The sequence below is a fragment of the Gobio gobio genome (assembly GCF_949357685.1).
Source record: "Gobio gobio genome assembly, chromosome: 19".
Taxonomy (NCBI): Eukaryota; Metazoa; Chordata; class Actinopteri; order Cypriniformes; family Gobionidae; genus Gobio; species Gobio gobio.
In genome coordinates, this window is record NC_137112.1 from 38,052,983 (window position 1) to 38,068,451 (window position 15,469).

The window sequence follows — 15,469 nt, forward strand, 5'->3', positions numbered from 1 at the left end:
CTGATAACAGAAAAATCTGAATCCCAGTAAAATATAATCATCTAAAAGGTAATTTTTTTATGACTTATGTACAAGCATATCAATATTTAATTTTTAATTGCCCATATTTTAATTGAAGATATGTCATAATAAAAAATTTGAAACATAGGCCTAATAGATTTTGTCATAATAGAAATCACTCAATTAACCTATAAGTTTTAATGAAAGTGAAGATGCCTGAAATGTACATCTAATTCATGAAAATATTAAATAATAGCCCTGTTAATTACAATAAGTATTACATTTAAAAACAATAACACCCGTAACAACATGCCACTTGGGGCCTTCTGTGCCAAATATGGCTGGGTCATCTTACCCCGAGAGTCTAATTTTATCTTTTTTCTTCAAAATAAAAGCTATAACATTTACTCCACAAATCCTTTATTAACAAATAGACACAAAAACTTTGATATTCAACATAATACAATGTCATATATCAATATTTTTCGATAGACACAAAATTAGATCAAAACTGACTAGTAAGAGTAAGATGGATAATTTGTATGGACAAGCACCCAATCCCAATGCCACCCCACCCCAGTGCCCCTTTTTTTGGTTTGGGCCACTGCCCCTCAAAATGTCTGTGCACGGCCCTGGTAAGAATACATTCTTGTCCTGCTCATTTACTGTTGAGTTTTCCATCACTGAGTCTAAATGCTTTATTATAGCTGACAAGCAACGAAAGTGCATTACCTTATGCCTGAATAGATTCCTAGAGGAAATGTTATGCATGTGGGCTCCTGTCACAATCAATCACATTTTGGAACATCGATTTGTTTCATAGGTCTGTAAATCTAGTCTGTGTTTTCTCACTGTACTTTGGACCCACTTTTCCCTAATATTGTGCGTACATCAGCAGTATATTTTTCTAAAGCTCTTTGTTGACAGAGAACCAGCTGCACCTGCCATGATGCAAGTCTCCGTACTGCACATACACACACACACACACCATCCAACACATGCATTAAACACACACACGCATCTGCCTCTGTAGGGACTCTGGCTTCTGGCACTCTCCCCTCCCATTACAGCAACTGACATTTCTGAGGGCCGCCGACCTCCGAGCCCATGCATTTTAAATGATTGCCCTGCACGCCCGCAGTGCCTCAGTGCTCCCAGCCGGCTAATACCAGACCCACCTCCACTCCTGCACCTTCTCTTCCCTTTACGTGTCTTGCGGGAATCAGAGCCAACAAAGACACAGCATGCAAACGCACACACACACCTAATGTCACTCCGAATAGCGGCGGAACATTGTCCTGTCTTTTCAATATCAGGTTGGAAGATGAAATACAGGCCGTGTCTCAAAATCTAGCAAGATGACTCGTGTCTACTGAATATATCGGAGACCATCTTTTACATCAGAAATGCATCTACATGCCCAAACATGATGTCTAGATCACTAGACTTTGAGACACAGCCATATACAATGGACATCTTTTGCCTGGCGGCCAGTAAAATGGGAGAAAAGTCCTACAGAGTTGCTCTGAAAGAGCGACCTGACTCACTAGCACTATATGGCAAAATAAATATTTTATCTGAGTTTACAGTCTGAATTGAATGTGATGAGATAAAAAGACTATGAGGAAAAAACACTTGAGTAGTGCAGGCTTCACACAAAAACCAACATAAAGCATGAGTAGTGTAGTTCAATTCACAAGCAAAGGCCGTTATTAGCCGAAAACGCCTTTCTGCAGGCGCTAGAGAGAGCTTCAGTTGCGCAGCGTTTTTTGCAGTTGAGACCGAGCGGCAACCTTCAGGTCGCTCTCTTGAATCCAACACGGAAATTACTCATTGGCTGGCCGCTAGAGACAGGCTCCAAAAGGGAGTCAATTCCATATAATCCCCCATGTTAAAATGCACATTTTTAAAGCATAAAAAAAACATGTTTACAGCCTAGTACAAAAATTGGTTTTGGTCTATATAGCCAAGTTTGCCCTACATGACAACTGTGAGGGGGGTGGATTGTTTTTATAACTCATTCGTTTAAATTATATTAAGCCTTAAAGTTCTGCATAATTAAGGGCGTGGCCACTTGAGTGACAGGTGGATTGCCCATGCTGTCACTACTAGCCGTTTGTCTGCTGTCTGCTAATCCACCCACACAGCTTTAGGAACTAGTTATTTTAATGAATCATACAAAAAGTTGCAAGCTTAAGTTACTGGTCTGACTGAGGCCCCGTCCACACGGAGACGCGTTTAGCTGTATACGTTAAAATTTTGTACCGTATCAGCGTTTCGTCCACACGGATCCGGCGTTTTGGGAGCATGAATCCGATATTTTTTGAAACCGGGTCCCAGAGTGGATAAATCTGAAAACGACACCCTTGCGTTTTCGTGTGTACAGCCAATCCGTATATTTTGTGAAACGTTAATGTCGTCACACCACGTCCTGCGAGGGGCCAGACTAGAAGGGATACAACTATGGGCACTGGAATAGAATAGAATAGAAAACTTTATTGTCATTGTACAGCTGTACAACTAAATTTTGTCGAATTCTTTTTTTTTAGAATAGAAGTTTTAGAATATTAGCATGCGCACATCAATATTGCACATCAATATTACGCCTACACCTACCCCAACCCTACACCTACCCCAACCCAGGTGTAGGGTTGGGGTAGGTGTAGGCGTTAATAAAACACATATGGTAAGTGGCAAATTTATTTATTGTTATTTTATTGTGAGATTTTGCCTCACCTCCGACTGTTGCTGTACCCCTTCTAGCCACAACTCTTCTTCTCCATCTTTAGTGTATTTCTGTGGCAGAATTACAGTGCCACATACTGGCCTGGCATGTATACTACATCGTTTTGAGCCGTTTTCATGCTCTCGTGTGTACGCAGATATTTCTTGAAACAAGAAAAAAAAAAAGATCAGATAGGCAAAGCTCTGGCTTCGTGTGGACGGGGCCAAAGGGTGCTTTCACACTTGATTCGATTGAATGATTCGAACCAGAGTTCGATTACAGACTACTTTTTATGCGGTTCTGGAGTTCAGAAAAAGCTTTCAGCTAAACAAAACTAAACCTGTGTGTGCACCAAAAGTGCTAGTGTGAAAGCACCCCAAGTCTGACGAATCTTTCAATGAATGAACTCACTCAAGTTCTAGAGCTTACAATCAATATGAGATGCACATGCTAAACTGCAAATTGTGAAACTGCAAAAGTGTCAATCGGAAAATAAAGCAACTGTAATTGCTAGTGTATTTAAGGTTGGTGAAAAAAATTAATTAATACATTTGCAAGGATGCATTAATTGGACCAATTACAATAAAGACATTTATATGTTACAAAAACTATTGATTCCAAATAAATGTTATTCTTTTGAACTTCTATTCATAAAAAGAATCTTGTATCACGGTCTCCTTAAACATATTAAGCCGCACAACTGGAGTAATGACTGCTGAAAATTCAGCTTTGCCTTTTTTGTAGGTAATAAATTACACTTTAAAATATATTAAAATAGAAAACAATACTGTATTTTAAATATTTTACAATATAAGTGTTTGTACTGCATTTCATCCAATAAATGTAATCTTTGTGAGCATAAGAGACCCCAAACTTTTATATATAAAAAATTCGTATTATGTTCCATATCAATATTTACTTTCACTTATATCAAAATCAGCCAAATAAATTAACTGGTAAATAATGTTGAGAAATAATAGGGCATCAATGTTTTCCACCTATCCTTCTACATCCAAGAAGCACATCTGAATCAGAGAGGTGAAACAGTAGATTTTAAGTGTCCACACTTGGGTGGCGGAGAACATTTTGCCTCACCACACTTCCTACAGCTTGTCACTGTGAATATGCTACACAACAAGCTGACATTATGAGGGAAAGAAAGGCAGGGTAAGTGCTTGCTCATGAGGTCGCCCTTCTTTTTATATGGTAAGAATAGCCTTTGCTGTTCAGCAATACACCGACGCAGGTGCATAAACTCACACACATGCAGGCCAATGTTTGCCTATACACACACAAGCGTTCGAGTACACAATCAGATGCGCGAGCCCGCATACACACAAACGAGCACAAACCAAGAAGGAAGCAGAAAAAGACACCAAAAATTGATTCCCTCTACAGGCCTTTTTCAAAGAGGCAAATTGCTGCTTTCTGAAGTCCAATATCATAGATTCATCAATTTTGAATGAAATGCATGAGACCAGCATTGCTCGAGCCAACCAATCCACACACACAGAGAAATAAGAGCACATCCAGATGAAGCCTGGTCACTGTGCTTCTCATCTCAGGCCAAGAGCGAATCTCATCGCACATCAACACGTCCCCAAACGCTCCTACACAAACGTTCTCCCCAGGTCTTGATGTCTGTGTTGGCATGTCTGTTTGCAAACACGTTTATTGGGTCTTTTTAGACGATCCCCTGTTGATTATGTGAAACTAATGAGCCAAAACTCAAATCCATGTCCTGATCCCCACGGTGCCGGAGAGGGAGGAGACATATCTTGAAAGCGTGTGTTGTCCTCCCCCACCATGATTGGTAAAGGCCAGCTCAGAGACATTAATGAGTTAGAACGGCAAAAACAGCTATGCAGTCCAATGCATCAGGAAGAAACGCAGCATGTTAATCAGAATTGTAAATTAATGTCAAAGAAGAACAAAGACATCACCGTTAAAACACATCCATGAGACATCCATGTTAATATCCTTATCTAATTAGGCTGACTTCATTCTGAAGTCAAGGTAGTGAAGGTAAATGTGGGATTAGTAACTGATTTGTTGGTTTATCTTGGCAGCACGTTTCTTGCAAACTAACACAATTAAACAGGCATAATAAAGGACAGCCCTCTGCCATCATTTGCCCACTGTGACGACAACGACGAGCCATTGACAGCTAACGACATGCAACTTCCTGCAAATAATCAGAGCGATTAATAAACATTTGCTTTGACAATGATTCAATTTGATTTTATTTGAATTTGTTGTCAATGGATAGTGTTGTTTTAGTGATTTTTAGGAAATACTGTATAACATTTCAGTTTTGTCCTTTGTTGCCATTACATTTTTATCTATAATAATAATAATAATTTGTTACATTTATATAGCGCTTTTCTAGGCACTCAAAGAGCTTTACATAGAAGGGGGGAATCTCCTCAACTACCACCAAAATGCAGCATCCACCTGGATGATGCGACGGCAGCCATATTGTGCCAGTATGCCCACCACACACCAGCTGATTGGTGGAGAGGAGACTGAGGGATGATACCAATTGTATATATACATATATATATATATATATATGGGGATTATTAGGAGGCCATGTTGGACAGGGGCCAATGGGCAAATTTGGCCAGGTTACACCCCTACTCTTTATCGAAGGACATCCTGGGATTTTTAATGACCACAGAGAGTCAGTACCTCGGTTTAACGTCTGATCCAAAGAACGGTGCTTGTTACAGTATAGTGTCCCCATCACTATACTGGGGTGTTAGGACCCACACAGACCACAGGGTGAGCACCCCCTGCTGGCCTCACTAACACCTCTACCAGCAGCAACCTAGTTTTCCCAATTGGTCTCCCATCCAAGTACTAACCAGGCTCAGCCCTGCTTAGCTTCAGTGGGAAACCAGTCTTGGTCTACAGGGTGATATGGCTACTGGATGCAGTGGTGTTAAGCACGCCGCCACTGGACCCTAGAGCAGTGGAGACGTGTTCTCTGGAGTGACGAATCACGCTTCTCTGTCTGGCAATCCGATGGACGAATCTGGGTTTGGCGGTTGCCAGGAGAACAGTACTTGTCTGCCAAGTGTAAAGTTTGGTGGAGGGGGGGGGGGGGGGGGGGGGGGGTTATGGTTTGGGGTTGTTTTTCAGGGGTTGGGCTTTGCACCTTATTTCCAGTGAAATTAACTCAATGCGTCAGCATACCAAGACATTTTGGACATTTTCATGCTCCTAACTTTGTGGGAACAGTTTGGAACTGTTTCGTCCAACATCAGTGACTGACCTCAAAATGGACGGACAGACGGATAGACAGATAGATATGGAGACAGACAGATGGACGGACAGAGATAGATAGATAGATAGACACATACATAGATAGATAGATAGATAGACAGATAGATAGATAGATAGATAGATAGATAGATAGATAGATAGATAGATAGATAGATAGATAGATAGATAGATAGATAGATAGATAGATAGATAGATAGATAGATAGATAGATAGATAGATAGATAGATAGATAGATAGATAGATAGATAGATAGATAGATAGATAGATAGATAGATAGATAGATAGATAGATAGATAGATAGATAGATAGATAGATAGATAGATAGATAGATAGATAGATAGATAGATAGATAGATAGATAGATAGTAGTTTTTCCATACTCTCAATAATAAAGACTGATTACAGAAAGGCACTGAAAGCAATTTGTGTACACCATATTTTCCACCCGTACAAAATGAACAACTTGGACACAAGCCCGAGCAGGTGTTTCTAAAACACTCAAGACTAAATCTAGCTCTTACATCTGAAACCCAGCTTAACAGATATCTGGCTCGGCAACGCATCCTATTACAACAGGGGCATCAAAAAGCCACACACACATGCAAACCTTCGCTTATCTAGAACTACAGCTGAGAAAGCAAAGCGCAGGGCCTCCAGAAACCCCCCCATTCTCCTCTCTGGTATGAACGGCATGTAGTAATTATCGAGGCTGAAAGCTGACAAATGCACTGTGTGCATCTGCATCTATGAATGTGAGTGGCTACTGAATTCTTGGTCAATGTTTAAACCAAGCAGCTTAATCGTTCTCACAGCAAAATAAACAGGCCTGTAGGTTTAGTATCATAAAAAGTGAGGTGAACAACAGCCATTACCAACCAACTAAGTTGCTGCATAAAGATATGGACACAAAAAAAAATGTCTGTTGACACCATGGTAACCATAGTTTCATCCAAAATATCATATTTACTGCATAATATTATAATATGGGATCTCCTTCAAACAGAGTAAGTTCACAAAATCTTCAAATGCTCAAAATAAGAGATTTTTTGGTACATTGGCTTGGTTTTTCAGAGATGGTGATCATTTTAATTGATTTGAACTGATGTTAGAGCAATGGTAGTAAAATACATATTGTACTTTTAGGTACCCAAAAATAATTTTTATTTCTCCAAGGTTCAAACATGCATATTTTCTAGCTTTTATGGTATTTTCACAAAAACGATGGTTACCAGTTGTAATTTGTTCTGGTTACTTTTATTTCACAAAGTGAAACTTTAATTGGACATTAAAAAAACGCTGGTGAGGTTAAGCTAACGGAAGGTGAAGGCTGTGGGTTTTATCTCAGACAAGGTTTGAGGTCCTGTAGTTACTGCTGGCACAGTAAAACAGAACAAAAAGAGAATCGCTATAAAATCAAAATGAAAGTCTCACTTCACTGGTTTCCTTTAGGCAAGACGATGTCATTCATCAATCCAGGTGGCTGGTGGATAAAACGGGTACATCCTTTACTGTGACAATGATATTCAATATTGTCAAAGCGTATCAAGCCCCAGACCCCATTTGATGTCATCTCCTGCTTTGGTCTGGGTTTTATATCAAAAGCTTTTTCACTGACACAAATAATCTGGGTTTGCCTTGATCAGAACGCGAAACCTCCATCGAGCATCTGGACACAGCTGATGGTATCCCAACTTTGAAACACGATGGATCTAGAGCACTTTTGCAATCACATTAATTTTAAACCTGTACAAATATTTGATTTGCATGAAAAGAGTAAACAATTACCTAATACCAACATGAACAAGGAAGAAACAGAATACATTTCCCAAAGGACTTTATTGACTGAGTGCAAAGTTCTTGGTTTTTCCCCTCATTTAATAAGAAAGTAAGAGGTCATTTAGCAAAGGCTTTTATCCAAAGTGACTTACAGTGACTTTCTAAGTCCACTTAGAATAACCTGCATTTAAGTGCCCTGCTCAAGGACACTTGGTGAAACCAATACATAGGGCTCAAACCTACAAATTTCTGCTCACCAATTCTCAGCTTTAGCCACTTCACCATACCAGCTCCCCCTAAATTAATGTTTCCCAGCCTCTTTTGTCTTATGTACCCTCACAGCCTCTTCAGTTATTAGAATGTCTCATAAAAGAACTCATATTACCAAACTATGACTTATCCTCCAATAGTGAAACTCTTCATTTACACAACATTAATGAGAAGACCAAAAATGGCCTTTAAAGGGCCACTCAGTCATTTTTCAGTCATTTGTCTTGGTCTAATCCAAAAACTGAAGCCAAAACGTCTCGATCGGCCCCAGGTTGTTGGTCCCAGTATAGGTCATAACCCCCGCCCCCTCCGTGTATTCTAATGGATGCGAGACAAACTAAACAATCAAATTACACTTCATATAATATTTTTCCAAAGTTGGGTTCTGTCATTTAGGCCATTTTTAATCCCGAGTGTTCGTTTTATAAATAAATTTGGATTTAGTTTGTTATTTGATGCTATAAAAACGGGCTGTGTGATGTCATGAATGACAACTGAGATTGATAGCTTCTCTGAGTGAAGTTGTCACTGAGGCACCAACAGATTTTTTTCGGGATTTTCAGGAGGAGATTGGAGCTTTAGCTTTCCTTTCTACATTTCCATTAGGGCTGTCACGATAACAAATTTTTCTGGACGATAAATTGGCCAAGAAATTATTGCAATAAACGATAATATTGTCATTCTGAGACCATTTTCATCTAAAATAATGATAATGGCATAATATTGCAGGTACGCCTTTTCAAAGATCAATACATTTTTATTTCTAAAGACTTTTATCATTCAAAAGGTAACATTTTTGATTACTGATGCCGCTGTAGAACAGTGCTGTTATTGTTACTTTGTTGAGTAACAAAAGTAATGTATTATATATGATAAAAATAGTATATAATATTGTTAAGTAATAATACTTTGTTATTTGCCATTGTTGGCTATTGAAATGAAATAAAATATGAATATTAGATGAAAAACTTAAACTTGAAAAAAAAAAGTTGCCTTAGCAACTAACTGAAATAAAATACGTTATTGTTATTATATGTTATTATAAATTACTAAAACTAAAAAAGAGAGTTTTATAGAAATATAAAAAAAATGACAAACTTAACAATTAACATGAATATTAAAAAGCAAAAGCTTATTCAAGTTTATAAATAATAGTAAAATAACACTGTTGTGGAAATCTGATATCTACATTCCATTATAGAAAGTGTCTGATAATAGTTGTGGTCATGTGGTCATAATTTTAAATGATTATTTTCAGATTTTTCCAAAGTACCATTTTCTTTGGGGGGGGTAAATCATTTGTAATGAGGGAAAAAAAATAGTCAGTCCACCTTTTAAAAAAGACACGAAAATCATAATTAGGTACTTTAAAAAATGTAATACAAATCTATTTCTGTTTTAAACAGCCAAATTAAAATCCAGCCAAGTGCACCATGAGAATATGCTTAAAGACCCCCTGAAGACCCCAGATTTGGAATAACTGCCCTAAATGAATTAAAATAGTCTGTCTATGAGTGTATGGAGAGAGAATCACAGAACAGACAAAAAAGGTTTTGTCTGAAAGGAAAGAGATTTTCTTACCTGGCTCCAGTTTAATGACCTTGATAGCAGCCAGCTCTCCTGTAGTGACATTACGAGCCTGAAAGAGAACAACAACAGCACTTATTCACCAGACGTCTCAATGTTAATAACTATTATTACTCCTGAAAGACTTCAGATGTGATCAGAGCAATCAGCAGGCCCTGGTTTTGCACACTTCTTTTACATTTTGGGGGGAAAATCTTAAATTCTGCGGAATGAATTTACACATGGAAAAATGAGTAGAATACTCTTATTATTGGTAGCGAAAAACATCACAAAATTATGATTACATGTGGTTCTGCAAATTGGGTATTGAGTAAGAATTAGGTTAAAGCTTTACATTAACATTGTACATTTTCAATAGTTTAATTGTCAAAAATGCCTACACTAAAATGTAGGTTTAAAGGGATAGTTCACCCAAAAATTAAAATGATCCTATAATTTATTCACCCTCAAGCGATGCACCCTAGGTGTAAATGACGTTCTTCTTTCAGACGAATACAATCAGAGTTATATAAAAAAAAATGTCCTGGTTAATCCAGATCTTGGCAGCCCAAAATTTGAATCCCAAAAAAGTGCATCCATCCATTATACAAGTAATCCACACAGCTCTGGGGGGTTAAAAAAAGGCCTTCTGGAGTGAATGGATGGGTTAGTATAAGAAAAATATACATATTTAAAACTTTATGAAGTAAAATATGAAGCGTCTGGCGGACCGCCTTCCGTATTTAACTTATGAAGAAAGTGTAGTGCCTCATGCAGTTCAAAATGCTTATGCTACGTCCGATGTCATCGCCGCACGTGGAGTTTGGGTCACTGTCACACACGCAACGCGAGTTCGCGGAAGATGTAAGTAGATGCAAGTCTCAGACAACTGTTTTATGATAGAAATGTTCAGCTACCGACAGTAATAAACTGCAAACTACTCAACTTTTTGTGAAATTTCGCCGTTTTGAATTGAAAAAATTCAATCATGATTCATGTAATTCATAAATCAATGTGACGAAGAGGCAAAAAACGTTTGCATTTTCTACATAGGCCTATTAGAGTTAACTCTTTTAAAATAAAATATTTGCAAATAGTTTAAATTGATTACTTGATTACATATTTATTTATTCCCTTAAATCCATTAAATCCTTTAATTATTCAATTCCTCTATTATTATTATTATTATTATTATTATCATTATTAATAATTATTTTTATTATTATCAGGGTGTGATTTGTGAAGAAAAAAAACAGAAGGGGATGCTTTTTAAAAGTTTTTTTCCCTTTAAAAATAAATCACACAGTGGAGCTATTGACTATTTTTTTGGCAGCGGATACATTTTTTCTTTTTTACAATAAATATTCTGATTTAACTTTGAGCTTTGAAGTATTAAATAGATTAGCTTCGATATTTGACACTAATGACACTAATTATTCTTAATTTCTGATAGGAATGTAAAATCAATCTGTAGTTATTAATATTGAATACAATAACGAGACACAAACCTGTACATATTCAATCGCGTTTGCTCCCATTTATTTTTGATCACAGTGCTTCAGTACACAAGGCTACAAACTTTTAGTCCACATTTGGAGAATGTGGAGAATATGTATTTTGCACGTTTACTTCATATTTCTTTAGATCGAATAGAACCATAATTTCTTAATGACTCATAAAGACTCTGCCGATCCATTAGTCAATATTGCGTGATAATAATTTACCTTACGATGTCGACAAATTTCAGCGTTCTGTCTCATTATACATTTATGTGGCCGTTATTATATATAATATCTGCATAAGGTCACAATAGAGTGAGTTTTGAGCAGAAACATTGCATTAATCTCATACTGGCACTCTGAAATAGATTAATGGTGCGCGGCTGACTTTCTGAAAAGCTCTGCATGGATTGAGGGGCGTGAAACAGGAGACGCGAACGCTAACAGTTAAAGTCCATTTCTGATTTTATTGTTGGGGGAGGGGGGGTCATTATTATTGTTATTTATAATAATATAAATCATACCCAGGGTGCCCCCCTAAGCACAAAAGTGAAACTCTGCCTATGTCGCCATGCCACGCAGTTACGTTTTTGTTGCCGCAGGAACCTAGATATTTTGTAAATATTTTTTATATATATATTGTACTCCGATTGTATTCGTCTGAAAGAAGAAATGTCATGTACACCTAGGATGGCTTGAGGGTGAGTAAATCATGGGGTAATTTTTTTTTTTGGGGTGAACTATCCCTTTAAATATGCTAAACATGCAATCAAATGGATGTATACTGCATTAGCATTGTGTCAATACGGACTGTGCATACTTATGCATTATCTTACCATTTTGAAAAGTCCGCTGATCAGTGCTCGTAGAGCAGAATGTTAATTTATCGGCCTGACGCAAAATCTGAATAGTCACATGGGCAGAGGCCCCTGGTATTTCATGATTCAAGAGAGAGTTTCATCACCTTTATAAACTAAATACAAACAACGACTGCTTTACTGATCAAGAGGGGGGGTGGGGATATGACATCCTCAATATCCACACCACTGGAGAGAATCATTTTGGCAACAACAAAAAAAAGTTGTTGTTCAGTCCATCACGACATTATTCAATCATGATGTGGCAGCAGGAAAAACATTAGACAAAATTAGCCCGGATTCAATTAAGATGTCATCGTCGAAGCGGTCAAAGTATTTCTTTATCCCTCTCTTAGCAACAGCATGAGATCTGACAGCTAGGCAGTGAAAACAGGGGGTGGGCTGAGGCAAGTATTACCAGGCAGAACATGGCTGACGGTGTCCCATAGTAACAATACACTGATGAAGTGCACTTTGATAGAAAAATCTGTGTGGAAAAAGCATCAGGAATGACAAAATGTCAGATTAAAGAGTGCATTTTCACTGACGGTTTGTTTGTTGACAGTCTGCAGGGAGTAGAAGTTTTCAAACACTGACAACGGATCCAAAAAAGTCCATTCAGGTTATTAATTGTAATAATTATTATTTTAAGCATTCTGTGATTTAGCATTTTTTGACAGTTTTCACAGTAAAACCCTTTGGGAAACAGATCTTTTCTTCCGTATTGTGACGCACGTCATAAGTTGTACAAAATGAAACAAATGCATGGATGAATCCTTCACAATAAGATCAATAACATGCATTTAAAAAATAGAATTCCATTTCATGCCAATTTATTCAGATGGGCTTGTTTCCCAGAATATGTTCTAATTAGTGCTGTGCGATTAATCAAATTTAATTTTCGATTTCAATTTTGGCTTCCAACGATTATGAAAACAAGTCAACCAAGGTAAAACAATTATTGTGCCACATTCCATCTTCAGGTGGAAGGTCATTTTGTGTTACTGCTCCTAAACTTTGGGACTCACTACCCCTTACTCCCCATTACATTTCTTCTCTGTCAACTTTCAAGAACCAACTAAAAACGTATCTGTTTGAAATAAATGTATTTTCGATAATCTGGCCTCATGTGTTTTTAAATGTATTTGAAATGTACTATGTAAAGCGACCCCGAGCTATGGAAAGGCACTATATAAATAAAACAACTTCTTCTTTAAGCACCTTCCTTTCCTTCACAGCGGTGCGCCTTATTTACTCCCTAAAAGCCCAAACTTAACATCCAAGGGGCTTTCACATCGGGTAGTTATGGGAACTATAGACCCATTTGGAGCAGACGTCACAATTACTTCACTTGCAGCTGCAGAAAAATAGTGTAACAAGTGGAGGATAATGGGCAAAATCCACAGAATAGGAGAAAAATGTTTTGTTGTGCCTTTGTATGTCAGAATCGGAATGCAAATTCATTTTAATAGAATTCTGTCATTGAAGACACCCTTGAAGCTAAACGCAGACGTTTATGTTGCAAGTCATAGACTGGACTGATGAAACCTGCAATGATTTGTCTACGATTAAAGCATGAATTTGATGTAAACAGTAAGTCTATATAATATTCACATGCATATGCTGTTCATAGGCGACACACATACATAGACAACTTTTAATCATATCCTATAACATTTTTATCTCACAATTCTTGACTCTTTTTTTTGTATTTGCGTGTTTATATCTCCCAGTTAGCACTTTATAACTCGCAATTGTGAGTTTATATCACAATTCTGAGGGGGAAAAAAGTCAGAATTGTGAGATATAAACTCGCAATCCCGAGGAAAAAAGACTGAATAACAAGTATATCTCACAATTCTGTTTATCCTAATAAACAAATAAATTGAGCACGGCCGCACAGTCATTCACTGTGCGTGTCCAGTCTGGTGCGTTTTCAGTTCATGCCTATGGAAGCTTAACTTTCATAGGAATTCATTGAAAACACTCGCTTTGCTCCGCACCGCTCCGTTATGAATGCCAGAGCGGCCGTGCGCATTTTACTTTGGTTTAAAATTACGGATATGAAAAGCTCCCGCCGCTGATACCGTGTTGTCACACGTTGATTAACCGGTGGTAAAATGTCCTCACAGTCACATCCCTATTGCGTATGCATGCTTAGTGAATGAGACCCATTGTTTTTGATAGGGATGGAACGATTACCAGTTTCACGATAAAACACAATAAAATGTACTGACGGTTAGTAATATCGTTTAAAAATTAATTATCATTAAAACCGCGCAAGATTATCACGATTTTGAAAACGCTGTAAATCCTGTCCAGTCAGCATCAGTCTGGTGCAGGCGCAGCGCTGTTTTTTGAATGAGAAGAAATGGCAGAAGGCAGTGACAGCACTCGGGGGATTGTTCAGCCTTCTAAAAGGACCAAATCTGAGGTGGTCATATTTTGGCTTTTACAAAAGTCATGAGGGAAACTTAAATCGAAGATTACCCTGTCTGCAGAACATGCCAGAAAAAAGTCGCTGTAATAGGGGGAAACGCGTCAAATCTGCGAACGCAAGGCAAGTGGACTTTGACCTTAAAGGGTTAGTTCACCCAAAAATTAAAATTCTGTCGTTAATTACTTACCCTCATGTCGTTCGACACCCGTAAGACCTCTGTTCATCTTCAGAACACAAATGAAGATATTTTAGTTGAAATCTTATGGCTCTAAAAGGCCTCCATTGGCACAATGCATGATTCATGATTCGGTTCGCGCGTCACACCGCCAAACTGCTGAAATTTGGCGATCCAAACTGCTGAATCGACTCACTGATTCATAACGCTTCGAAGCTTCATGATGCCGTGTTTTGAAATCGTCATCACTATATAAGTCGTTATTTAGGGTTTTTTTGCACACAAAAACTATTCTCGTCAACTAAAATATCTTCATTTGTGTTCCGAAGATGAACGGAGGTCTTACGGGTGTCGAACGACATGAGGGTAAGTAATTAATGACAGAATTTTCATTTTTGGGTGAACTAACCCTTTAATACCAAAACTACATCTAGTATTACTACCACTCACACTAGCCTCTTTGGGGGTTGAACTTATTATAGTCTTCTCAAAAGCCATCTGTTATAATTGTGTTGCGCATTATAACCAATCACACGTGTTTCTATTGAGTTTATGAATGCAATGCCTACTGGAGATTAGCCGGAGTTTTGCTCACTCACAGAAATCTGCACTAAAAGCAGAGATGAGCGTGCGCTGTATATGCAGGAGATTCATTCATCATACAGTGATCGACTGTTTTTGTTCCATTTCAGCAGCCAAAATAGTTTCAAACAAATACAGCAAATAGCGTATCTGATATGACTGGCATAAAGCTGGCTTTACGCTCGAGATTCGCGAATTTAGGGACCGTCTCTAAAGTTACATACAAAATTGGTATACACGTTTCTAACTTCAATAGCATTTGAAGAGAATGACTTAGTCATAAAACCAGCTG

General features: G+C 37.9%; 1 protein-coding gene across 21 annotated transcripts in view; it reads right to left on the reverse strand.

Moving 5' to 3' along the window:
- Positions 1-15,469, reverse strand: part of map4k3a (mitogen-activated protein kinase kinase kinase kinase 3a) — a 98,908-nt gene that overhangs the window by 58,273 nt on the left and 25,166 nt on the right. For all 21 annotated transcript variants that reach the window (XM_079844118.1, XM_079844110.1, XM_079844120.1 and 18 more), the window contains exon 2: positions 9,640-9,697. In XM_079844118.1, coding sequence (XP_079700244.1) covers positions 9,640-9,697 — 58 coding nt within the window. The remainder of the gene's footprint in view (positions 1-9,639; positions 9,698-15,469) is intronic.